The 27,233-nt window shown below is 41.4% G+C and overlaps 1 protein-coding gene across 2 annotated transcripts in view; it reads left to right on the top strand.

Moving 5' to 3' along the window:
• ABHD3 (abhydrolase domain containing 3, phospholipase) overlaps nucleotides 1-26,791 on the top strand; it is a 94,589-nt gene extending 67,798 nt beyond the window's left edge. The window contains exons 5-10 of one of the 2 annotated variants that reach the window (XM_069731177.1): nucleotides 7,828-7,940; nucleotides 13,735-13,908; nucleotides 16,486-16,534; nucleotides 22,635-22,800; nucleotides 25,848-26,020; nucleotides 26,374-26,629. In XM_069731177.1, the coding sequence (XP_069587278.1) occupies nucleotides 7,828-7,940; nucleotides 13,735-13,908; nucleotides 16,486-16,534; nucleotides 22,635-22,800; nucleotides 25,848-26,020; nucleotides 26,374-26,496 (798 nt within the window). In that variant the 3' untranslated portion in view covers nucleotides 26,497-26,629. Of the gene's footprint in view, nucleotides 1-7,827; nucleotides 7,941-13,734; nucleotides 13,909-16,485; nucleotides 16,535-22,634; nucleotides 22,801-25,847 lie in introns of both variants that reach the window. The other variant, XM_069731176.1, reaches the window with a different exon arrangement.
• Nucleotides 26,792-27,233: the final 442 nt, after the last annotated feature.

Here is a 27,233-nt window from a genome sequence, read left to right as displayed (position 1 = left end):
CAGCTGTGATTTTATAGGAGCTGAAAGGTAGGTCATCAGCTAACTACTCTATAGAAATCAATGGGCTGGAGAGAACTGACAGGGATGTAAGGAGTTAATTCTTCTACTGAACTCTTAAACTACAAAATAAAATGTACCTAAGCACTAACAGGCAGGTATTTGCAACTTACCTGCCTTTTGTGCACTGCACCGCTCTTCCCCAGCACCGAGCGATCACAGACCACTCCTGCCAGGGATTCAGAAGCCTCTGCTGACATCACGTCTACAGAGCTGAGGCTTCTTTTCCACTCGTAACGGGGTGTGACTTCCGAAGTCATTCTGATTGACAGCCGGATCCCCGTTGCCTAACTGGGGGAGCCAGCTGTCAGTAAGAATAATGCCAAACGTCCCGCCCCATCGCGTCTGCAGAGGCAGCTGAATTCCTGGCGGGAGTGGTCTGTGATCGCTCTGTGCCAGGGAAGAGCGGCGCAGTGCACATCAGGCAGGTAAGTTGCAGTTACCTGCCTGTTAGTACTTAGGTACATATTTTGTAAAGTCCCGGATACCTCCTTTAAGGAGTGTCAAGAGTTAACTCTTGTAAATGTAACTACTATGCACACTCAGCCAGGCTCTGGTGGTTGAGCTCCTTTGAATCCAGCTGTACATTATGTGAGAAAAAAGCTCTCATTGCATCAGAATAACAGCAGATAAAAAAGCAATTGCAAACTTGCTTATATTCATGTTGTGTAGCTAACTTAAGCAATTTAATAATATGATAATAATACCCATTTAAAAGCTTCACTTTACAGAATTTTTTAGATTTTCTGAAACATCACTATGCTTGCTATGTAAGAATCAGATGTAAATGTATGTATGCGATGGATGCTCATACCTACAAGTGCTTCTCACAAAATTAGAATATCATCAAAAAGTTAATTTATTTCAGTTCTTCAATACAAAAATCTCATATATTATATAGTCATTACAAACAGAGTGATTTATTTCAAGTGTTTATTTCTGTTAATGTTGATGATTATGGCTTACAGCCAATGAAAATCCAAAAGTCATTATCTCCGTAAATTAGAATACCGTAATTAACAGTAAACTCACGCAAAGGCTTCCTAAGCGTTTAAAAAGGTCCCTTAGTCAGTTTCAGAAGGCTCCACAATCATGGGGAAAGCTGCTGACTTGACAGGTGTCCAGAAGCCAGTCATTGACGCACTCCACAAGAAGGGTAAGCCACAAAAGGTCATTGCTAAAGAAGCTGCCTGTTCACACAGTGCTGTATCCAAACATATTAATGGAAAGTTGAGTGGAGCCACTCATGACCTATAGACAACGCCAGAAGCATCTTACCTGGACCAAGGAGAAAAAGAACTGGACTGTTGCTCAGTGGTCCAAGGTGTTTTCAGATGAAAGTAAATTTTGCATTTCATTTAGAACTCAAGGTCCCAGAGTCTAGAGGAAGAGTGGAGAGGCACACAGTCCAAGCTGCTTGAGGTCTAGTGGGAAGTTTCCACAATCAGTGATGGTTTGGGGAGCTATGTCATCTGCTGGTGCAGGTCCACTGTGTTTTATGAAGACCAAAGTCAGTGCAGCTGTCTACCAAGAAATTTTAGAGCACTTCATGCCTCCCGCTGTTGACAAGGTTTTTGGAGATGGAAATGTCATTCTCCAGCAGGAATTGGCACCTGTCCACACTGCCAAAAGTACCAATACCTGATTTATAAACAACAGTATAATTGTGCTTGATTGGCCAGAAAACTCACCTGACTTTAACCCCATAGAGAATCTATAGGGTATTGTCAACAGGAAGATGAGAGACACCAGACCCAACAATGCAGATGAGCTGAAGGCTGCTATCAAAGCAACCTGGGCTTCCATAACACTTCAGCAGTGCCACAGGCTGATCGCCTCCATGCCTGTTGTGGATTCTGTTTTTGGGCTCCCTCTGGTGGTTACAGATGGTACTGGGTGACTTGTGTTCTCTGCGGTCTCTGGTGTCCACCTGTTCTATCAGGATATGGGAGTTTCCTATTTAACCTGGCTTTCTTGTCATTTCCTCGCCGGCTATCAATGTAATTAGTGTGTCTTGTTACCTCTGCTTCCCGCTTCTGTATTCTTCAGGACAAGCTAAGTTTTTGATTTTCCTGTTCCACGTTTTGCTTAATTTTTGTCTTAGTCCAGCTTGCAGATATGTGATTCCTTTTTGCTGGTTGCTCTAGTGGGCTGATATTACTCCTCATGTTCCATGAGTTGGAACATGAGTTCAAGTAATTTCAGGATGGTTTTTTTGTAGGGTTTTTCGCTGACCGCGCAGTTCACTTTTGCTATCTAGCTTTAGCGGGCCTCATTTTGCTGAATCTGTTTTCATAACTACGTATGTGCTTTCCTCTCATTTCACCGTCATTACATGTGGGGGGCTGCTATTTCTGTGGGGTGTTTCTCTGGAGGCAAGAGAGGTCTGTGTTTCTTCTAATAGGGAAAGTTAGTTCTTCGGCTGGCGCGAGACGTCTAGGAATCATCGTAGGTACGTTCCCCGGCTACAGCTAGTTGTGTGTTGAGGTTCAGGATCGCGGTCAGCTCAGTTTCCATCACCCTAGAGCTTGTTTTGTTTTTTGTGCTTGTCCTTTTGTGATCCCCTGCCATTGGGATCATGACACATGCCGCACCGCATTGATGCAGTAATTGATGCAAAAGGAGCCCCGATCAAGTACTGAGTGTATTAACTGAATATACATTTTAGTAGGCCAACATTTCGGATTTTAAAATAATTTTTCAAGCGACTGTTTTATAGTATTCTAAATTACTGAGATAATGACTTTTGGGTTTTTGTTGGCTGTAAGCCACAATCATCAACATTAACAAATAAACACATGAAATAGATCACTCTGTAATGACTCTATATAATATGAGTTTCACTTTTTGTGTTGAAGAACTAAAATAAATTAACTTTTTGATGATATTCTAATTTAGCGAGAAGCACTTGTAGTTTACAGATCAGGAGATCTGAGTCATCTAGTCCATAAATTTAACCATCAAGTTTTCCCTGACAAAGCAACATAAACCTTCTGAAGCTTTGTTCTACTTATAAAAGAAATTGTCCGCATTGCTTTAGAAAGGGCCACAATGCACATTTGTGACAAGCTGTATGAAAGCCTTATTACAGCTCAAGTCCATTCACTGAATATCCGCACAGTGTGGGCAGATATGGTAATCAGCTTTAAATATCTTGGTATGTTAAGCGCCTGCTCTGTGTTTAAGGTTCTGTTACCCAAGGTGTTAATCCCTATTAAATTTAGATGTTCTCTCTGAAGTTACTGGAGCTGTGAATTACAGTGATAAAATATATAGAGGTGAAATATATGTTGGATCACAAGGAAATATTTCATGACTTGTACAGATTCTGTTTGGAGAACGCTTCTGTTTTCTGATGGAATGTTTCCTGACAGTACAAGGAGCTCTCTGGAGATTTGCATGCGGCAAGACTGGTGTCCAGCATCCTCAGTGTAATTAATATTACAACATCTAGACAGGAAAACTAGGCTATGTTTAACCTGTTATTGTCCGTATATTTCTTTAAAAACAAAACAGTTCACATTGGGTATTAATGTGTCGTTTTTATACTGCTGTCACACATGGCATTTAGCAAAGCCACATTTAGAAATTATTTTTGTGGTTACTTTAAAGGATGGGTTGTCTGGTCTAAAATCACAAGTCTGCAGTCACTATATGTGACTGTGGACTTGTGAATCCTCACATTGCGTGCATTGTGCACTGTGAGTATTTTCCTGTGTTAACGGTGGGAATAGCGGTCATGCAATATGCATACTACTGGACACATTCTGACTAGATGGGCACAACCTTGCTAAATACAAGTGTACTGAGTTAGGATGAAAAACAGTGTTGTCTGATGATTGTGTCTGGGAATATGCACTTTGCATACTTGCTGTCTGACACCAGAAAATCCTCACAGCATGCAGTATGCGCGACGCTAGTTTTCACAAGTCTGCAGTCACATAGAGAATCTGCAGACTTGTAGTTTTAAACCAGAAAATCCATTTAAAGAGACCGGTCATGAGGATTTTATACCTCAAACTATTGGCATGTATGTACAGGGACTTTCATGCTTTATAAATTTATTGATTGTCGAAATCTGTTTCTGAGAAATCTAGGGTTGAAATCATATCTGTCACATCTCCGCCAGAACCTGCTCCTGCGACGTCTGCTTCTGTCCCAAGGCAGCGCTGTAATCTGTCTGTGGGTGGTGCTAGTGATAGAGAGGTCAGAACCACAAGCTCTGCAAGGCGTGCCCTGTCCAGCCACTAAGGTTAGAGTGTCTGGGACCTGTAGTGACATCCAGTTTGGCAGCATGGGTGTGTGTGCTATCCAGCTGAAGTTATCAGCTCCCTGCTCAATCCAATTGGAGAACACCACACCCTACTATGCCTTCCAGGTTGCTGCTGGAAGCTGCCACATATAGTTTTGTGTTTCCCTGGTAGGTGTTCTTCTTTTGCTATTGTTTTGTTTAGTTAGTGTATTCCTGCATTGACCCCCGGCTTGTTTCTAACTATTCTTATGGATCTCTCAGCTCTGATCCTGCTTGGTGACCATCCTACCACTTGACGTCAGCCCTTCCATGGGAGCATTCCTTTGGGTCCCGTTGTAAAACCAGATCCCTGTACAGGGGTTAAAGGGTATTGGGATTTCTCTGGAGTCTGCCAGACGGAGTTGCTTGTGCAAAGTCTGTCTGAGATAGCCTTTTGAATCTTTGGCCTCGGTCAGACGTTACAATATCCAAATTAGCTGCAAGTGCCTCGGCGTGGGACATTGCACTTACAGCTCTCCTACCCTCCTTCTCTAATCTCCTCTCACCGCCTGCGTCCTTTATTGGAGTGACAGGTCAGGGCTGGCCGGTCACTGAAACAAGAGTGACCTGTCAGTCAGAGACAGGCGATATGCGGGAATAAGGAAAGATGGCAGTAAAGCTACAAGAGCAATGTCCCACAACACATATGCATATGACTTCAACACTGTATTTCTCGGAAACGCAAAACGGATTTCTACAATCAAGGTATGGATATAATCAGCACGAAAGCACATGTAAATACAGGCCGTTACTTTGAGGTATGAAATCCTAACGACAGATTCTCGCAAATGAAATTACAAAACATGGCTGCTTGTATCTTGATACAACAACACTCTTTTCCTGTGACTGGTACTGCAGCTAAATCCAATTCATGTATATAACTGCACAAGTGATTTTCTTGATTCTCTACTCCAACAGAAGTCCCAGGAGGAAATAATAAAAAAAACATAGACAAGAGAATGAATACAGGGGAGGCTCATTGCTTGAATGCAAAAGTGAAAATGCGATTGGAGCATGTAACCAACACCGATCCTATTTACATTATGAAGTTGTATGAAAGCTGAAGTTGTGGTACCAATACATCTGACAAGGCTGATTGTTCTTTCCATCACATAAATGATGTCGCATTTGGAAGTCTCACTGGTCTCTGGTGCGGAGCAAGAATGTGAAGGATAGTTGGTTACTTACTGGGGTGCTTAAAGAAGCATTTCCACTAACATTTGTATGGCCTAAACCTGTGTGAACGTACACTAATGTTCAAAAGTTAAGGGTCACTTGGAAATGTCCTTATTTTTTAAAGAAAAGCACAGTTTTTTCCAATGAAGCTAACATTAAATGATTCAGAAGTACACGCTATACATTGTTAATGTGGTAAATGACTATTCTAGCTGACAGTGTCTGGTTTGTAATGCAATATCTTCATAGGTGTATAGAGGCCCATTTCCAAAAACCATCACTCCAGTCTTCTTATGGCACTTTGTGTTTGCTAGCTGTGTAAGAAGGCTAATGGATGGTTAGAATACCCTTGAAAACCCTTGTGCAAGTATGTTAGCACAGCTGGAAACAGTTTGGCTGATTAGAGAACCTATAAACCTGACCTTCCTTTGAGCTAGTTGAGAATCTGGAACATTAGATTTGTTGGTTCCATTAAACTCTCAAAATTGCCAGAAAAAAAAGAACTTTTATGTGAAACTCAACAGTCTAATCGTGTTCTTAGAAATGAAGGCTATTCCATGCAAGAAATTGCCAAGAAATGGAAGATTTCCTACAACGGTGTGTACTACTCCCTTCAGAGGAGAGCACAAACAGGCTCTAACCAGAGTAGAAAGAGAAGTGGAAGGCCCCGCTGCACAACTGAGCAACAAGTCAAGTACATTAGAGTCTGTAGTTTGAGAAATGGACGCCTCACAGGTCCTCAACTGGCAGCTTCATTAAATAGTACAGGCAAAACGCCAGTGTCTACGTCTACAGTGAAGAGGTGACTCCGGGATGCTGGCCTTCAGGGCAGAGTGGCAAAGAAAAAGCCATATCTGAGACTGGCTAATAAAAAGAAAAGATTAATATGGGCAAAAGAACACAGACATTGGACAGAGGAAGATTGGAAAAAAGTGTTATGGACAGACGAATCCAAGTTTGAGGTGTTTGGATCACACAGAAGAACATTTGTGAGACGCAGAGCAACTGAAAAGATGCTGGAAGAGTGTCTGACGGCATCTGTCAAGCATGGTGGAGGTAATGTGATGGTCTGGGGTTGCTTTGGTGCTGGTAAAGTGGGAGATTTGTACAAGGTAAAAGGGATATTGAATAAGGAAGGCTATCACTCCATTTTGCAACACCATGCCATACCCTGTGGACAGCGCTTGATTGGAGCCAATTTCATCCTACAACAGGACAATGACCCAAAGCACACCTCCAAATTATGCAAGAACTATTTAGGGAGGAAGCAGGAGCTGGTATTCTACCTGTAATGGAGTGGTCAGCGCAGTCACCAGATCTCAACCCCATTGAGCTGTTGTGAGAGCAGCTTGACCATATAGTACGCAAAAAGTGGCCATCAAGCTAAACCAACTCGTGGGAGGTTCTCCTGGAAGCATGGGGTGAAATTTTTCCAGATTACCTCAGCAAATTAACTGCTAGAATGCCAAAGGCCTGCAATGCTGTAATTGCTGCAAAAGGAGCATTCTTTGACGAAAGCAAAGTTTCAAGGAGAAAATTATTATTTCAAATAAAAATCTTTTTTATCGATCCTTGTCAATATCTGGACTAGATTTTCAATTCATTTGGCAACTCATTTGATTAATAAAAGTATGAGTTTTCATAGAAAACCCAAAATTGTCTGGGTGACCCTAAACTTTTGAACGGTAGTGTATATGTAGTGTAAGTGTATTAATATACTCACTGATCGCCATCTACCCCGGTTTCCAGCGCTGCTTCGCTCCTCTTCCTTATCATGTGACTACCCTGACGACTTACCTTCTCACACTGGGGTTTATGTGTGAATGAGAAGTAGCTTTTACAATGTAAGTGTATGGAGGCTTGTTCTGACGATCCATGTACTTACATTGTAAAAGCCATTTCTGGCTCATGCATAAAACCCAGTGTGAGACAGAACGTTGGACCTTCCGTCACGTGACTCTGAAGAGGACTGGCGCAATGCTGGAAACTGGAGACGGTGATCTGTGAGTATATTAATACACCGTCTCCACACATTCTTTCACACAGGTTGAGCCCATAATAATTTTACGGGGAGTGATTCTTTAAGGTAGGGTCATCTAAGTTACTTCTGGTGCTCTGCGTATTACAAACTCATTTTTTACTTTTGACCATGTAACATATGCATCTATTGTAAACTGTGCAATGGAAATGTATATGTATTTTCTCTTATGGCTTAAAATGTCATTAATGTTGGCGGTATGACCGTTATGAGAACTTTTATCACAGAGGGACTTATTGAAGTGTCTTCTAACTGTTCTTCTTAGACACCAAGGACATATTGTGCTGCTAATACAGAAGATTTAGAGACAGTCATCCAGCATGTGCATGCCGTATACCCAGAAGCTCCAATTATGGCGGCTGGGGTTTCCATGGGCGGGTAAGACTCATTACAATTTCTTCTAAATCTGTTTGCTGTAAGATATGCAATCTCATATCTTTGTCACCATGTATGGATACGATCAGCAGTTCTACAGAGAAAAAGTATTACTTATTGCTCTCTGTCACATTTGTATTCTTATTAGGGAAATAATGAGAACAGTTCAAACTATAGAGCATGTACTTTAATTCAAATTCTCCTACTGTTTTGGGGTCTACAGCACATTAAATGTCAGCCCACATCTATGGACAAGCAGTTGTCTATGCAGTGAGCTATCCTCCGATAGCATCAGCAATGGGACAGGTTTCTTCTTGTCCTATAAAGCTGATTTTGGAGCAAAAACCGCTTTAAATCCCCCCACCCCCACTGATTATTCTGGGCAGCATGGCACAGATATTACAGTCTTTTCTGGGCAAAGCTTTGAGAAGGTCATCTCGTGCAGAGGGTGAATCACGGAATGGAATAACATAAATTATTGCAAAAGTTTAGTATAAAATACTTCCAAAAATGGAAAAAAAAAGATAATTGATTTAAAAAGCAGTTTATGAATTTAGTTAATTAATAACACTTTATTATATTGCTATCAAACTGCAAAAGCTAATCTAGAAATATATAGAAAGGGGCTGCTACCATGTTTTTCTGTATTTCAGAAAAGAAAGAAAACCCGGCATAAAGCTAGTCACATCTATTCTTAGTCAATCTCTGTTTGACTGTGAGAGTCTACACTCTGCCAGGTGGTACATTGCTGGGTATGTTTCCTCGTTCAGGAAACGCTGCGTTTTTTACGCTGCGTTGAGCCGCAGCATCACAAACGCAGCGTCCAGATGTTACAGCATAGTGGAGGGGATTTCATGAAATCCCGTCTCCACTATGCATTAAAAGACGCATGCGGCATACCCGCAAAAACGCACATGCGGCGCGTCTTTTAAGAACGCAGCATGTCCTTACATTGCAGAAAAAATGCAAGGACAACGCAGGTGGCCTGCCAGTGACCTCAGGTGCAGATTTGGTCAGGATTTTACCTGCATAAAATCCTGACCAAATCCTGATGCAGTCCTGAACGTGGACACATACCCTAATACCTTGATTGCATACTTGCTCAGCATGTACCGATATTTTGATGGAAAAAACACAAGGCTACATGTCCACAATGAGCTTTTATTGCGTTTTTAACACTGAGTATACTTGCTGCGGCAAAAACGCAGAGTCTTGCAGTACCAGCTCTCATACCCACTGTACTTCTTTTTTATGCTGTTTAAACTGACCTGTGGTGCATTTTTACAATCCGCTGCATGTCAATTTCTCTTGCGGGTACGCTGAGTTTTCTGTGTGGTATTTCCCAATAGACTTGCATTAGATGCGAAAAATCAGCAGGTAAAAAATGCACATGTGTTTTTAGTGTGTTTACGTAGCGTATACACATAAAAGACTCATTTAATCCGCACCTAAGAATGTCACTACCAGGAAGTTTAAAAAAAGCATCTTTATTTGAATCATGACGCACCAAACAGGCAAAAACAAAAAAACGCAGCATCAAAAACACGTTGAAAAACACACAAAAATGCAATGAAAAAACACAAACTAATTTGCAGAAATTATGCAGTGTCAAAAACATAGCAAACACTGATTGTGGGAACGTAGAATAAGGGTACCGTCAAACAGTGGCATTTTGATCGCTACGACGGCACGATCCGTGACGCTCCAGCATCGTAACAATATCGCTCCAGCGTCGTAGACTGCTGTCACACTTTGCAATGTAGACGCTGGAGCGATAATTTCATGACGTACGTGCGATGTAGAAGCCATTGGTTACTATGTGCACATCGTATACAATATCGTGCACACCTTTGTTACACCATGTGATCATGCCGCCACAGCGGGACACTAGACAACGAAAGAAAGTTTCAAACGATCTGCTACGACGTACGATTCTCAGCGGGGTCCCTGATCGCAGGAGCGTGTCAGACACTGCGAGATCGTAACTATATTGCTGGAACGTCACGAATCGTGCCGTCGTAGCGATCAAAATGCCACTGTGTGACGGTACCCTAAGGGTATATGTGCACAGCTTCTTTTTTAGGTAGATTCCTCCTGGAAAACATCTGAGAAAGCGCACAATAAGTGGAAAAAAGAATGAACATATGCACCGCAATGTCAAAACAATTTGCTGTGCATATGTTGTATATATAAAATAAAAGACGTCGGAGGCAACGTTGCCGCAACTATGACAAAAAAAGGCAACAAAGACACTTCAGTTAAAACACCGCCATCATTTTCTTGAAGCTTCTTCTGCTTCAGACAATGTGTGGGTATGCTGGCATCTATAAGATGTGGAAAGTCGGCTCACTTAGCTGCTCCTCGAGGTAGACACAGGCACACGTGTAGTTACTGTAAAGTCTCTGGGTGGTTTATTGCATCATAAACCAAAAAACCCAAACTGGTAACAGAAAAACAGCCTGTCCAGCTCAAATGAAAATAAAAAGTTCATACAGTCCTGCCCAGTTCCTCTGGGACAACACGTATGGCAGCTCTCGCAGGAGCCAGCAGTCAGGAGGCTTCCTTTCCCCCATACACACTGACAGAGAAAAAAACTAGCTGGGCATTTAACTCCCTCCAGCCACACCTTGGAGGTGGAGATATGGTGGGTAGGCGTCCCGTCATCTCTGACCTACCCACCATAAAAGCCATGCCCATATAGCGACTGGATTGTTCTCAGCACATATCATGCTGGAGGAAACACTTATGGCTTTCACATCACGCAGGAATGCAACCTTTGTGACACATATCTCTCCTCACGTACGGCACCAGTGACCCTGTCACAAAGATACCATGTGCATATGCCCTAAGGGGGTCTGTCTACTTAGCAGTTTGTGCATATTTTGGAATCATAATAGGATACCTGTACACAATGAGGTTTAGCAATGCAGTTTGGGACCTGTAGCAAGTACACATGAAGCGCTGGCTTTTCATTTGCTTTCCCTGCAGTTACCGCCTGGGCTCAAAAACTGCATCGTAAAATCATAATCGGGCACCTTATCATGGCGCCATCTCCTCCTGTTCTTTAAGTAGCTCGGGCATTTCAAAACCATTATTTTTGATATTTGAAGTAGTGTGCACCTTTTTTTTTGTAAACTGCTTTGTTGCAGTTGTCTTGCAGGTATATCACTCATGATCAGTTGGGAAGTGAATAACGATCGCCCAGAGCAGCGGGCTGATGTGACTGACGAATGAAGGGGTGAGTAATCTTAGTTTTTTTTATTTTCAAGCCCATTCCCCACATTAAGGCCGGGGACACACACAAAGTATAAAAATACGGTCCGTTTTACACGGACGAGAATCGCACAAATGTTTACAAAACAGTGATCCCTGTGCAGTGCAAGGATGCGATTTCCTTGCATCAAATTATCCGTGTGACATCCGTATGGCATCCGTACAGCGAGATTTTCTTGCCGGCTTGCAAAACGGACGCTCGAGTTCATATGAGTTCATCCAGCAGAGGGTGCATCACCGCGACTCGAGGTAACTACAGTACATTCCCCTGCATTCCATTCATTCACCAAGTTTTACAGTCAGGAGCACAGCTGCATTAGCAGAGCTCCTGGGTGTAAAATGATTTAACCCCTTCAGATGGATTTACAGCGTGGGACAAGACTGTAAGGACGGAAGGTAAGGAATATTGTTGTTTGGTTTTTTTTTAACTTTATTTCAGGTGAGAAGGGTCTTCAGGTGGATTAAGAGTATAATAAAATATTAAAACACCATGTGTTTTTATTTCATTAAAATACTTTTTAATAATGTGTGTGTGTTTCATTAACCATTTCGTACTATTGGATTAATAATGGATAGGTGTCATAATTGACGCCTCTCCATTATTAACCTGGCTTAATGTCACCTTACAATAGCAAGGTGACATTAACCCTTCATTACCCCATGTCCCACCTCTACACGGGAGTGGGAAGAGAGTGGCCAAGTGCCAGAATAGGCTCATCTTACAGATGTGCCTTTTCTGGGGTGGCTGGGGGCAGATGTTTTTAGCCGGGGGTAGGGGGTGGGGGGGGGGCAATAACCACGGTCCCTCTCTAGGCTATTAATATCTGCCTTCAGTCACTGGCTTTCCCACTCAGGCGGAGAAAATTGCGCGGGAGCCCATGCCAATTTTTTTCGGGATTTAACCCTTTAATTTAATAGCTAGAGACCCCAAATTTGACACAAAGACACTTCTTACATTACTAAAGAGGAATATGTAATAAAAGAAGGGATATGAGATGGTTTACTGTATGTAAACCATGTCTCATATCCTGTTGGGTTTGGGAAGGAGATAGGAAAAGCCGGCAACTGAATTACCAGCTTTTCTGCTATCTAGCGCTGAATGAAATATATATATACTTATTCTACGTGTACACATTTATTCTACCTATTCTATTCTATTCTGTCAGTGTGATTTTACTGTACACCGCGCTGAATTGCCGGCTTTTCTATAGAACATCGGTGCGTATTTCTCACAAGTCACACTGATGGTCCGTGTGTAATGCGTATTTTTCTCGCCCCCATAGACTTTCATTGGTGATTCTTGGCCGAGATACGCTGACAATCGCAGCATGCTGCGATTTCACTCGGATCCTGAATACGGCCGAGAAAACAACGAATAATAGGAGCTGCCCCATTGATTAACATTGAGACGAGTGCTATGCGATTTTTTATCGCATTGCCCTCGGCCGTATTACGGTCTAGTGTGACTCCGGGCTAAAGTGGTTTATCTGTTACCAGAATGGTACCGGAGAAATGAAATTGGAAAATAGAGGTGTGAACACAAGCTTATCCAAGTCAGGAATATACAGGCTACCTGTTATCTGACAATTATATCATGTAATTGACAGATGCGGACAGGAGCTCGGCCTTTGTAGCAGAATGAGGAATTACAATACAGAAGAAAATATCTCTATTTTTGCAGTAATTGGATTAAAATATATTTTTATTTCCTTAAAATTAAAAATGTGATTTAGCAGCAATCATCATGTTGCTGGGGTTCTCAGAGAGGTTTGGCCAGTGTCTTTGTAACCATACTCCCACCACATCCCCCTCCTCAGTGGAGGTACCAACCCTTGTTATACCATTGGGAACAGACTGCAGACACATAAGCTCTTCTATCTATTAATTTTTTGTTCCAATTCTTTACCTCTTGGTGCTTGGCTGATGGTGAATATTCACCCCAGATCAGTATGATTCTTTGCTGTGGATAAGAAATGGCAATTACTTCTACAATTAGATTGATCAAAATAGAAGGTATCACTCATGAGGTATCTGCCCAACAGTGGCCACAATGAGCATGGATGGAAAGATATGAGAATCAACACAAAAATCATTATATGTCTTTTGCCGCTCCAGTGGTGGCCCTCCATTGCTCCGTGCCGGTCTTTGCCAACACGGCTACAGCTGTGACATCACGACAACAGCACGTGAATTCTGCCAGTCACTTGGCTTAGCAGTCTAGCACCATCTATTTCGGCACAGGCCTTAGCTGGACAGTCACAAGCTATCACCGTGACTTCACCCTACAGCCATATCAGCAAAGACCGGCAGGGAGCAGCTGAGAGGAAGCTCTGGAGAGACAGTGAGTAAAGATGATGATCTTCAGGTTTTTGGGAACGTGTTCCTCACGTTCTTTCCCAAACTATGGAATTGCTGTTGATGGATAATGACAATGACTAAACCTAATATTTCTATATCTTTTTTTTACTGTCTCTCGACTCTTATTATTCTGTAAATAATCGGCCCCTTTTGAATTTATTTCTAGAATGTTGCTGCTGAACTACTTGGGAAAAACTGGGCGTCAGACCCCGCTGCGGGGAGCTGCCGTATTCTCTGCTGGTTGGGAAGTATTCGAATCTGCAACGGTCCTAGAGAAAACTCTCAACTGGATACTCTTTAATTACTACTTAACCACTTGCCTTCAAGCTTCAATTATGAGGTCAGCCTCCATATTGAATTGATGTTCACTTTCCTTTGTTCACTTCCTAACACCATTTTACTGCTTGCAGATATATGTAGTGTACACTGCGTAACTCAATAAATACATTGCATTTGTCATATTACTTATCTGTTTCAGCTGATGTTATGGTCCAGGACTGAATTCACAACTCTTAGGTTTCAAAATCTGAAATTTCACTATCGTTAATGTCTATACAGACTCTTCACTTGGCATTTGGATGATGGGAAGTGTCTTTCTCCTGTAGTGTAATCTGCATGGATTTAGGTCGTAAAATTGGTATAAAACTCAACACCTGCCGTTGTTTTTCCATTATTGCAGACTGTTCAATGGTGTGTGTAGGGTGCGCCAGTAATACATCTCCTAAATGTATTTATTTAAGTTAGAAAACTTGTTATGTGAATTGCACATAAGGGCTTCAAGTAATAAGCGTCATAGCTCTCAATTTCTGGTGGATTATTAGTGAGAAATAATTAGGTGCCTTATGATAGGATATTGGGGGTCCATATACAATCTTTGTCTGTCCTTACAGTTTGTGCTGTCCTTGCTTTAAATAGTATATATGGGGTGAACATGAACTGTAAAGGGGTGGTCCAACATCAGCAGGAGATCATCACTACAGGACTAGTAGCTTGCTACCATGTAGTCCTCCATATTCATGAGCCCTTTATCCCCAGCCTTCACCACTGATTGTTTCTGCCTATGCACAGTGTACACAGAAAGCTGCCAATCAGTGGTGTGGGCGGGTTATACAGAGATCAGCATTCAGAGAGAGGGTAGATCTACGCTAGATGAAACATGAAACAGGGATTGTACCAAAACTGCAGCAAGCAGCCTGGTTGATACATGACTGGTATCAGGGACTTTGCCCCTACATCATACTGGGGTTGCAAAAACCTGGTGACAGATTCCATTTTAAGAAATAGGAGATCGAATATAGATGGCAAACAAGTAGATGAAGAGGAGCACTGAACGAGGAAATGTGCTTTTTAAAGAGCTTAGAATAAAAGAAGTGATACTTACCCTCACCGATTGCGATTCCAGTGCTGGTCTCTATTTCCTAATCCCTTCTGGACACAGATAATGCCAGTATGCCTGACCAGTTACTTACTGCAGAGGACCCCTGATGCTATAAAGGGGGTAGTGTAGCCCAGGTGCGTTTGAGTATGGTTTCTTTTTTTTCCGCCCAACCTCTTTGCACCAAAATTTTTCTCTGCTGGACAACCCCCTTTTGATGCTTATATATTATGTAATATCACATCATTTTTCCTATCCCTGTAATGAATGTTAAGTGCATGTTGATAATTAACTTCCATGTTATGTTTTTGACGCTTATGGGTACAATACGTAAGAATATAAATCTTTATAACTTAACACATGGTGGAATACTGTACATAGTAAAGATACACATCATGTGCTGATGGCTGACAGATGTTAACATGTGAATAAAACAGTAATACATGTACAGAGCTAATATTGCTCACATTGTGGATGGTCTGTACAGTGCAGGTTGCTCAACACATGAGGCATATGTCAATCCCTGTTTATTAATCACTTAAAGGAGTAACTAAACTTTTTTATATGCTTTTTTCTCTGTTTTTAATTATTCTCCAGGCAATTCAACAGTATAATAGTAATAATCTTTGTTTTTATATAGTTCTAACATATTCCGCAGCGCTTTACAGTTTGCACACACTATCATCGCTGTCCCCAATGGGGCTCACAATCTAAATTCCCTATAACCCTACCTATTATGTCTTTGGAACAGTGTGATTTTTTGTAATATAATTCATTATTTAATTTTTCCTCCTTCTCTCCCAAACAATATGCTACCATTCTGTTTCAATACCCAGTTAATGCTTCTTTAAAATGGGCCTGTCTTGTGAAAAAACTCAATTAACCTGCAGATATTGGGTTAATCTGCAGGTTAGTAGCATTCTGACAGCCAGCTCTGCAGTGCATCAGTACAGGGCCTGCTGCCAGTCAGTGCTGGAGTGTGGTTACAGCCACCGCTCACTATGTACTAGGCGGTGACTGAAGCAGTGTTGCACCTCTATGACTGAAAGCTCGAGGCTGCTGGAAGCATTAAATTTAATTTCCTCCTAGTAACCATGCGTTACACGTCTTAAAAATGCTATCAACCTTCAGATTAACCCCATATCTGGGATAATAGTGTTTTTTCACATGACACGTCCCTTTAAAAGCTGATTTAATCTCTTCTTCACAGCAATAATCCATACACCATCTTCAGTCTGTGTACAGGGCTTTCCCTGTCTAAGCCTGTCTGCCCCCAACCATGCACTCAGACAGGGGAATTCCTGTACTCTGAATATAGTATGGCATTTTGCTGAACATCAGTTGCAGGAATCTTCCAAAGGGGAATGAATCTGTGATAAAAACATCATTGCATTATAGGGTTTGGGTGGCAAAATAAGGTAATGAAGTATATTCCAAAATTTTATAACTTTGCAATAGACAAATAATATATTATTTTAATAATTCGCTAGGTAGTTTAATAGATATTGTTTTATTGAAATCCATTTATTTGTTATTTTATAGGCACCGCAGTGTACTGGAAAAACAATTTGACATTGATTATGTCATGAAGGTAGGTACTGTATGTTTGTTATATGTGAACTCGGTACTGTCATACAATCCGATCTCATATATAATAGTTGTGACTTGATCAGGTCTGAGCAGACAAGCAAGCACCGACCATATCAAACTAACTGCTCAAAGATTCACTATATTAGAGCACTATTACAGGTGTCTACACACCATACTAAACACCAGCACCTGAAAATCGATGCATGTAAAGAAAATCTTAGGCTGGTTTCCTAACCCCAACTCGACATCGTCATATGCATACATTATGAAGCTGTTGAGTTTAGGTCACTGGACCTGTGGTCGGCGTGTACATGGCGGCCCATACTCGAACCGTGAATGTTGGAAGTATAAGGAAGCATAATCCACTTTTCATATGAAGACAGAAAAAAATCTTTTCATTATGATCCATGTCACTTTTAACACATTTTTATATGCAAGTCATCATTCAGCTATATAAGGGATAGATTTTTATTTCTAAAAAAAATGAGATAGAATTTCTCAACTTGTAGCACAAGAAATAAAGGAAATAGATTTATTCCCTATTTTCATTGTACTACCTATGTGACCAAACAAAGACATGTTATAGGTTATCAACTTCAGTGTACAAGAAAGATATTGATGGATGTACATAGCATACACATTCACCGGAAATGTATGAAATGTTAAGCTAAAAATCAGCATGACAATTTAGGTGGGTATCATCCATTTTTAAAATCTGCACCTAAACACTGACAAAATCCATAACATGTGAACATGACTTAAAGCAAACCTGTCATCAGGATTTTGCAAAGTGAACTACAGTCATTGTCAGTTTGCCACTGTTATACTGATTAAAATGATACCTGGGGTGAAGAAATCCGACTTGTGCTTCTTGTGTAATCAGTGTTAGACGTTTTCAGTTAATGATTAGAGATGTGCGGACACCTGGATGTTCGGGTTCGGCCAAATAGTTAAATAACGTTTGAGTTCAGGTAACAGAACAGTACCCAAACCGGACCTCATTCACTTGAATGGGGGGCCCGAACATCCAGTGTTTGCCACGCTGTTGTCACGATCCAATTTTGGATTTGTGGCAGATCTGGTTTGCCTCAGTTTTAGACCTTTTTTCCTTTCTGGTCATCGAGGGTTAATGCAGTTCCACCGTGCTGCCCGTGCTGCTACATCTATTAGATTTGTCACTTTCGGCACTTTGCCTGGCTCTTCCCACTTGCTCTGTAGCAGTAGCAAGTGAAGTTTATATTTGTGGGGTTGATTTCGACTTTGTATTGTCCGGTGACATCAATAAGACACCTATCCATTTCTAATCCTATAGTTATATGGTAAATAAAGACATAGTAAGACATAGTAAGAATAAAGTCCTTTATTAGAAACTAGATGGTGGCCCGATTCTAACGCATCGGGTATTCTAGAATATGTATGCAGTTTATTTATGAAGTTTTCAGAATAATGCAATTTATACACAGGATTCCGCCGGCCGGGCGCGACCAATTAGCGAAGCGTGGTTCAAATTCTGCGCCAATTCTCGGCCGGACTGCGCCTGTCGCTGATTGTTCGCGGCCGGGCGTGACCAATCAGTGAAGCCAGGGTCGGCTCCAGGTTTTTGAGGGCCCCGGGCAAAAGAGTCTCAGTGGGCCCCCCTCTTTAACACATACCATGATTCATGATGCACAGATACAGCAGAGAGATACACCACAGCCAAGTAGCATATAACACAGCCCACGTAGCATATCACACAGCCCACGTAGCATATAGCACAGGTGACGTAGTATATTGCACAGCTACGTAGTATATAGCACAGCCCACGTAGTATATAGCACAGAGACGCAGTATATAACACAGGTCACGTAGTATATAACACAGCTCATGCAGTATGTAACACAACCAAGTAGTATATAGCACAGCCCACGTAGTATATAGCACAGCCCACGTAGTATATAGCACAGCCCACGCAGTGTATAACACAGCCCACGCAGTATATAGCACAGCCACATAGTATATAGCACAGCCACATAGTATATTGCCCAGCCATGTATATTGCACAGGTACGTAGTATATAGCACAGCCCACTTAGTATATAACACAGCTCACGCAGTATATAACACAGCCACGTAGTATTTAACACAGCCACGTAGTATATAACACAGCTCTCGCAGTATATAACACAGCCACGTAGTATATAGCACAGCCATGTAGTATATAACACAGCCACGTATTATATAGCACAGCCCACGCAGTGTATAACACAGCCCACGTAGTATATAGCACAGCCCAAGCAGTGTATAACACAGCCCACGTAGTATATAACACAGCCCACGTAGTATATAACACAGCCCACGTAGTATATAACAAAGGCCACGTAGTATATAAGACAGGCCACGTAGTATATAACACAGGCCACGTAGTATATAACACAGGCCACGTAGTATATATCATAGCCCACGTAGTATATAACACAGCCATTTAGTATACAACACAGCCACGTAGTATATAGCACAGCCCATGCAGTGTATAACACAGCCCACGCAGTGTATAACACAGCCCACGTAGTATATAGCACAGCCCACGTAGTATATAGCACAGCCCACGTAATATATAACACAGCCCACGTAGTATATAACACAGGCAACGAATATAACACAGCCCACGTAGTATATAACACAGCCACGTAGTATATAGCACAGCCACGTAGTATATTGCCCAGCCATGTATATTGCACAGCTGCGTAGTATATAGCACAGCCCATGTAGTATATAACACAGCCATGTAGTATATAACACAGTCACGTAGTATATAGCACAGCCCACGTAGTATATAGCACAGCTCACGCAGTATATAACACAGCCACGAAGTATATTGCCCAGCCACGTAATGTATTGCACAGCTACGTAGTATACAGCACAGCCCACACAGTATATAGCACAGAGACGCAGTATATAACACAGGTCACGTAGTATATAACATAACCACGTAGTATATAGCACAGCGATGTAGTATGTAGCACAGCGATGTAGTATATAGCACAGCCACGTAGTATACAGCACAGTAACGTAGTATATAGCACAGCCCACACAGTATATAACACAGTCCACGCAGTATATAGCAATGTGGGCACCATATCCCTGTTAAAAAAAGAATTAAAATAAAAAATTGTTATATACTCACCTTCCGGCGGCCCCCGGATCCAGGCGAGGCGTTTAGCGATGCTCCTCGCGACGCTCCGGTCCCAAGAATGCATTGCGGTCTTGCGAGATGATGACGTAGCAGTCTCGCGAGCGAGACTGCTACGTCATCATCTCGCGAGACCGCAATGCATGGGCCGGAGCGTCGCGAAAGGTTCCGGAAGGTAAGTATATAATGATTTTTTATTTTTTTAATTATTTTTAACATTAGATCTTTTTACTATTGATGCTGCATAGGCAGCATCAATAGTAAAAGTTGGTCACACAGGGTTAATAGCAGCGTTAACGGACTGCGTTATAACGCGGTGTAACACAGCCATTAACCTTGTGTGAGCGCTGACTGGAGGGCAGTAGGGAGGGGGCACTGACGGAGAGTAGGAAGGGGCGAATTCGCGGCCGCACTGATTTCTGTTACAGACAGACAGACAAACAGACGGAAGTGACCCTTAGACGATTATATAGATAGATAAAACAAAACACTTTTAATTTTTTATTTAAAAATAACAAAAACAGTTATACTCACCTAACACCTAATTCCACTGAATCCCTAGTCGCCTGTAATAAAACAAAAATAAAAAAACAATAATATCCCTCACATACTTCCTGGTGAAGTCCGTGTCCGTGCCCGAACAGTAGGTGTTCGGTACAGACACCAAACTTTACCATTCGAGTTCACCTATCTCTATTAATGATATGTCCGTGCTCCCGGGTGGGACTCTAGGCAGAGTCTTACCTTCCTGCTCTAGGCCAGAGAAACCAAGAAAAGACCTTCCCACAGGCCGCCCCGAAGCACAAACATATTCCTCATCATAGAGACAGACTGTTTGGGCTTCAGGGCGTAGAACAGGAAGATAAGACTCTGCCTACAGTTCTGCTCCGGAGCACGGACATATCATTAACTGATAACTTCTCTAACACTGATTACACAAGAACCACAAGACAGATTTCTTCACCACAGGTATCACTTTAATCAGCTTAACACTGCTAACCAGACAATCTCTGCAGTATACTTAGCAAAATCTTGCTGACAGGTTTGTTTTAATGGCCTGGAATAGAAATAAAGTATTTTATTGCATTTTCAAGTCCGACATTTTTTTTCTTCTTTATTTTGTTCTGGAAAAAATACTTTCTCTCTCCCCCCCCACCAAAAAAAATTGTACTATTTTTAAAACTACACAATTTTATTGCACCAACAGTAATAATGTGTACTATGAAATGAATGCATTATTTATCCTACACAGTGAACTTTGTGAAAAGAAACATAAAAATAATTACAAAATTGCTGTTACACATTCCCCCACCTAAAAAAATAAATAGTTAATCAATAATTCAGTGAACCCAAAAATTGTATAAAATGAAAACTACTAGCTCTTCTGGAAATAATAAACAATCATAAAAAAGCTTACCTGTAAAATGCACTGTATGGCTACACGTCAGTACCGTTCTTGCAGTTTATTAAGTGCTGTAGTCATGAAAACTTTTTTTTAGACTATGGTAATGGTGACTTACTTTTTTGTTTTACCCCACTTGCAATATAAAATATCTGCAAAGTTATAGATTTTATCTTCCACAATGTATATAGACAGAGAAAGTAACTATAATCAGACTTTAGCGGCAAGTGACTGTCTCTAATGTCAGCTTCAAATAGACTAATTTTCTGAACTTGGGGCCTCCATGAGTCCACCGGTATTCTGGTGGATTAGCCCAAGACTAAGGGAGCTTTTACACCACACAATGTACTGCGTGAAACAACCAGCAGCATTTTATAGAGCTTTCACTGCGTATAGAGTAACATTGTTCTCGGCAGCACAGTTTCTGTTAACACTGTATGATGTGCTGCCGAGAATGATGATGTTTTGGGCATACCAAAAGATCATTTCACCTGACGAACAAGTGTTTTGCTCATTCGTTAAGTGATTGGCAGCTTGTTTAGATTATCGTGAATTAAGAGTTTCTAGAATTGTGCGGTCGCGATAATCGTGCAGTATAAATGCACCTTAGATTCATTCATTTCCATGCACAGCCCAATATTAAATTTAGCTTCTGGGTTTACATTGATAACAGTATCTCTACTAGATGTTAGACACAATATCAGCTGAAAAATCCTCGTTTTTACCTTACATTTATTCTTCTTAAGGTACCGTCACACTAAGCGACGCTGCAGCGATACCGACAACGATGTCGATCGCTGCAGCGTCGCTGTTTGGTCGCTGGAGAGCTGTCACACAGACAGCTCTCCAGCGACCAGCGATCCCGAGGTCCCCGGTAACCAGGGTAAACATCGGGTTACTAAGCGCAGGGCCGCGCTTAGTAACCCGATGTTTACCCTGGTTACCAGCGTAAACGTTAAAAAAACAAACATACTTACCTTCAGCTGTCTGTCCTCCGGCGCTCTGCTTTCCTCTGCACTGTCAGCACCGGTCAGCCGAAAAGCAGAGCGGTGACGTCACCGCTGTGCTTTCCGGCTGGCTGGCGCTGACACAGGATGCAGGAGGAGTGCAGAGAAGCAGAGCGCCGGGGACAGACAGCTGAAGGTAAGTATGTACTGTTTGTTTTTTTAACGTTTACGCTGGTAACCAGGGTAAACATCGGGTTACTAAGCGCGGCCCTGCGCTTAGTAACCCGATGTTTACCTTGGTTACCAGTGAAGACATTGCTGGATCGGTGTCACACACGCCGATCCAGCGATGTCAGCGGGAGATCCAGCGACGAAATAAAGTTCTGGACTTTCCTCAGCGACCAACGATCTCCCAGCAGGGGCCTGATCGTTGGTCGCTGTCACACATAACAATTTCCTTAACGATATCGTTGCTACGTCACAAAAAGCAACGATATCGTTAACGATATCGTTATGTGTGACGGTACCTTTAGACTTGGCTATATCCGATTTCTCTCTCTTCTCTGATCTTTTTTACATCATAGGCTAAGTCGATAAGAGAGTTTGACACAAGATTTACCTCAGTAATGTTTGGTTATCCAACAAATGATCACTACTATAAAGATGCTAGCCCGTGTCACAGGGTGAAGTCTATTGAGATACCAGTGTTATGTCTGAATGCTGTAGATGATGTCTTCTCCCCCGGGCACGGTGAGTTTATATCCATACACAGTCACACACATTAATGGAAAATTACCAAAAGGTGAAGGTCTCCATGTAGTGATGTCTGTAACTGCTCACTGCATCAGCCCAATGACTGGAAGAAAGCGGCTGCAGAGAGAATAAAACATTTTCTCCCTGAAGCTGCATGTCCAGTAAACTGGCGTAACATGTTTTAAACGTTTACCACTACATCTGCAGTACAATATTGTTTTATAGATGACATTTCTTTATGTAGTGTTTCATGGGTTAAAACATTTCAGTAATTAGTAGTTTGGCTTTTATTTTCTTAACTGCATTGTAGAAATGAAATCTAAACTAAAGACAAGACCAAAGAAAGTAAAATGAAGTCCAAACTTTCACATTTTTCTTAGGTTTACATATAAATCCCATTTTTTTAGGAATTAAAATGTAAGCCCTCTTCAGACATGAACGGGCAGCATAATGGAATGTGACCGCTGTCTAAAAGTTGGACCTTTTAAATGTGGACATTTTGTCATAGAAGGTACTAAATAGAATATTTAGGTCATCGACCTGGTCTGAAAATATTGGAACACATTTTAGAACTATATCTAGTTCTTCACAAAAATGTATGCTAACTCTACAATAGAGCAAAGGTCCAGTCTTCGTGACTTTAGATCTACTGTGTTGTACTTTTGCCATCCAGACCTTCATACTGCCTGATAATATAAAATGCACAGTAGTAGCAGGCAGATGCATGTGTATGGCCTGATGTGCATCTACCTTCTCACACCATTCAAGGTCTAGGATTAGGCAGTAGAAATGCCTGTGAGTAGGGTGTCAAACTGTATATGCCCATAAACAGTTGGAGTAAGCCATAGCCTATAGTATTGTAATGGCAATCCATATGATGTCACTACTATCTCTTTGATACTTGTGTATTTACTACTGAAATGAGACTTTACAGATTAATGTAACTATTCATATTTTTATTTATTAAAAGGTGTATTCCCAAAATTGTAAATAATCCTTTTTCCCCAATGTTCAGACCCCACTATCCCGAAATCCAGGCTCTGGAGATTCCCATCTTGATTGAGATGAAGATACCTATGCTGAACCTCCGCTACATTCATTGTTTATGGAATTGCCACAAAAACTTGAGTCTAGAACTCAGCTATTTCCGGCAAAACCATAGAGAGTAAATGGAGTGGAGGTGAAACCTGGGCACCTCCAATATTCAAGATAGAAATTTGCAGAGCCCCATTCCTGGGATGTAAAGCACCGTTCTCACTGGCGGTCCCAGAAATCAGAACCCTGGCAATGACTAAGTTATTCCCTATCCTATGGAAGATTTTTTTGGAATAATCCTTCATTATTTTTTATTAATATTGATATTTCGTAAAGGGATTTCACACAAAGTACACTTTAATCAAGAGATCTTGGAATAAAAATAAGTTCTACAGTTGGATCTGTGAAAAAATAATGTTCCTGTGCTGCGATAATCTTATAAATGTGCCCCTGCTATGTACTGTGTAATGACTGTGTCTGACTGTGCAGGAACATAGTCTGATCATACCACAGCTCCTGGGCAGGAGAGGAAGCAAAAGAGTATACAGACAGGACAGCACGGGGTCACAGCTGATTCTTTTCAAGAGGCAAAGCATGTCACTGCCTATTTTTAAGCAATGTTTTACCTCAAAGAAAGAATTAGTTGTGTGTTACGGTGTGACTGAGGGATAGCAAGTGTGCTCCTAGTCTGACTCTAAAATTAGAGATTCCTAGCTATCCCTGTTCCTGAGATTACTCCTGAAGGTGCAGATGCCGGAGCCTCGTTCCTTACTATGCCCCTAAGCAGCACTAGTCTGATACATATATGGGGAAATACAAAACAGACAGACCGGGCAGAACAGAAACACAGTCACACAACAAGCTCTCAGGTAAATACACCTAGGTACATAAAGTGTTATGTCTGAGAGACAGCAAAGTAATATCAAGACACCAGGGGGGAAAGGAAAGGGTTAACCAAACACTGCTCACAACTACATTGTTAATAACCAGTAAACCAAAATATGTCCACCTCTCCAAAACCAGAATACAGAAAACTATTGCTGGTGTGGCATCCCTTGCTTAGTGGAGTCAGCTTACAGGGAACCTGTCACCCCCCAAATCAAAGATGAGCTAAGCCCACCAGCAGAGCAAGGTACTGCAGTGCGCAGGCGCCGGATCTCTCTGACCTTTCCCGGTGCCTGCGCACCGCAGTATTTTGCTCTGCCCTCAACAGGGCAGACAAAGTACGCCTGCGCCGGAGCCGCAGCATGAAGACAAGAAGAGGACGCCATCGTAACAAGATGGGAGGTGCTGGACCGGACCGCGACACCCATCGGACCGGACCACAGTGGGACCGCCCAGGTGACTATAATCTAACCTCTTTTTCTCATCTTTCAGGATACATCGGGGGCTTATCTACAGCATTACAGAATGCTATAGATAAGCCCCTGATGCCGGTGGCAGGTTCCCTTTAAATAGGGAAAAAGACATGACTGGTTCTCCTGCAGCATGTGAACATGGGCAATCAACAAGCTAAGTTCAGCAAAGATTTAACTCCTTCTAACCTTCCTAGGAGCTGCAGATTTACAAGTCGATGGCTGAGTAACTGTGCTGATCATATCTATCTATGGAGCCACATGGAAGATTGTCTGAATCTGTGGAATCCACAGACCCCGATGCTGTCATGACAGTTGGAGATGTTTGAGGAAACCTCCTTGTGACACTGATCCCGTGCTGTAATGTCTGTTTACTCTCTTTTGCGTCCTCCCCTGCCCTGGAGATGTGGTATGATCAGACCATGTTCCTTTCCTGCACGGTTAGACAAAGCAGGAGCACACTTATAAGAATATTGCACCACATGAACATTTTGTTAAAAACACATCCAGGTGTGAAAATTATTAATCTATTGATTAAAATTAAATTTGTTAGTGGGAACACCTCTTTAAGTCACATTTCAGCATGACTTTTAACAATAAGCTAAAAACTAGATTTCTTTTCTATTTATGATTGAGTTTCTCTTTTTTTTTCAGCAATCCCAGTGGAAAGTGCCAAACAAAACCCAAATGTTGCACTGGTGCTTACAGCCTATGGAGGCCATATAGGGTTTCTGGAGGGCATCTGGCCAAGGCAGCAGACCTACATGGATCGAATTTTCAAGCAGTTTGTACAGGCAGTTTTTGAGCATGGAAGTGAGCTTCCCAGCATGTAGATTTCCAAAGTGATACTTTTTTTTTTGTTTTGTTTTATTCTAAGATCATCATGTTACAATGGAAGGTTCTAGAAAAAAAAATAGGTTCAGCTTATGCACAAGTTAACCCTTTAGTTGCTGATGAATCATGAAACTATACCTCTAACGAAGCACAAGGGTTAACATTCAATTATAGCAAGCCGGTAAGCAAGCAAGCTTGATCACGGCATATAGCAAAAATATATATATATTATTTTCTAGCAAGTACTTTCATACAGGAATGTCAGCATTTTATATTTCATTTTTTTATGTTACCAAGAATGACCTTAACTATTATTACGCTCTGCATATACTCTATTGCACTTAACATAACTGTATTATATACAAAGATACATTCCTCAGGGCTATCATATAAACCAGTTTCTCTGCCCAGAACTGCAAGCATTACCATAATACAGTGTGACGGATATTCACATCCTGATATGTTATAATGTAATGCATGCTCATGAGGGCACTGGGAAAAAAAACAGCGCAAAACAATACTAAAACTACATCAATGAATAACAAAATGCACAAAGACATTAGAGTGAGATAAAGCATGGATTGTGGCAGTATTAGCTAGAACCCTTAATAACTTATTTCATACATCTATAAAACCATGTGTAACTTTATTTGATTTTTCATGTTCCTTTACCATATTTATTTTATAACTGATTCAAATGCACTTGAAATAAATATATATTTTAGTTTATCCTGTTCAAATAAAAAATTGTAATTTTAGAAACCGTGCTGGGCCTCTGTTTTATAATATAATGACTGTGAAATACAGCTTAATTGCAAAACGCAATGCAGCGCGACCCTAGTTTTTGCTGCTACAGTTATCTTAGAAAATGCAGTGCTTTGTTGTAGCAGGAAAATGACTGAATTATAAATGTAGCCCAAGTTAATAATGGAGAAGAAAAGATTTAAGATTTGTGATCAAAAAAACGGTTTTCTAGAAACACCACCATTACTCTCCATGTGTTGTGTCTGGAATTGCACCATTTACTTAAAGAAGTCAGAGATGCAAAAGCAGATATATGGCCCAATTCATCTGAGCTTTAACCCCATAATTCTGGTATAAAAGGCTTTTAAAAGTCACGAAATTTGCATGGAAATTATACAATTTTTGGCATTCCCGTTCCATTTTCATCCATCTCCGATAAAGTGGGCGAAGCTGGACCAGGGT

The sequence above is a fragment of the Ranitomeya imitator genome, chromosome 6 (assembly GCF_032444005.1).
Source record: "Ranitomeya imitator isolate aRanImi1 chromosome 6, aRanImi1.pri, whole genome shotgun sequence".
In the NCBI taxonomy this organism is placed as follows: Eukaryota; Metazoa; Chordata; class Amphibia; order Anura; family Dendrobatidae; genus Ranitomeya; species Ranitomeya imitator.
The sequence above is the reverse complement of the archived record's forward strand: the minus strand, read 5'-3'. Positions and strand labels throughout refer to the sequence as shown.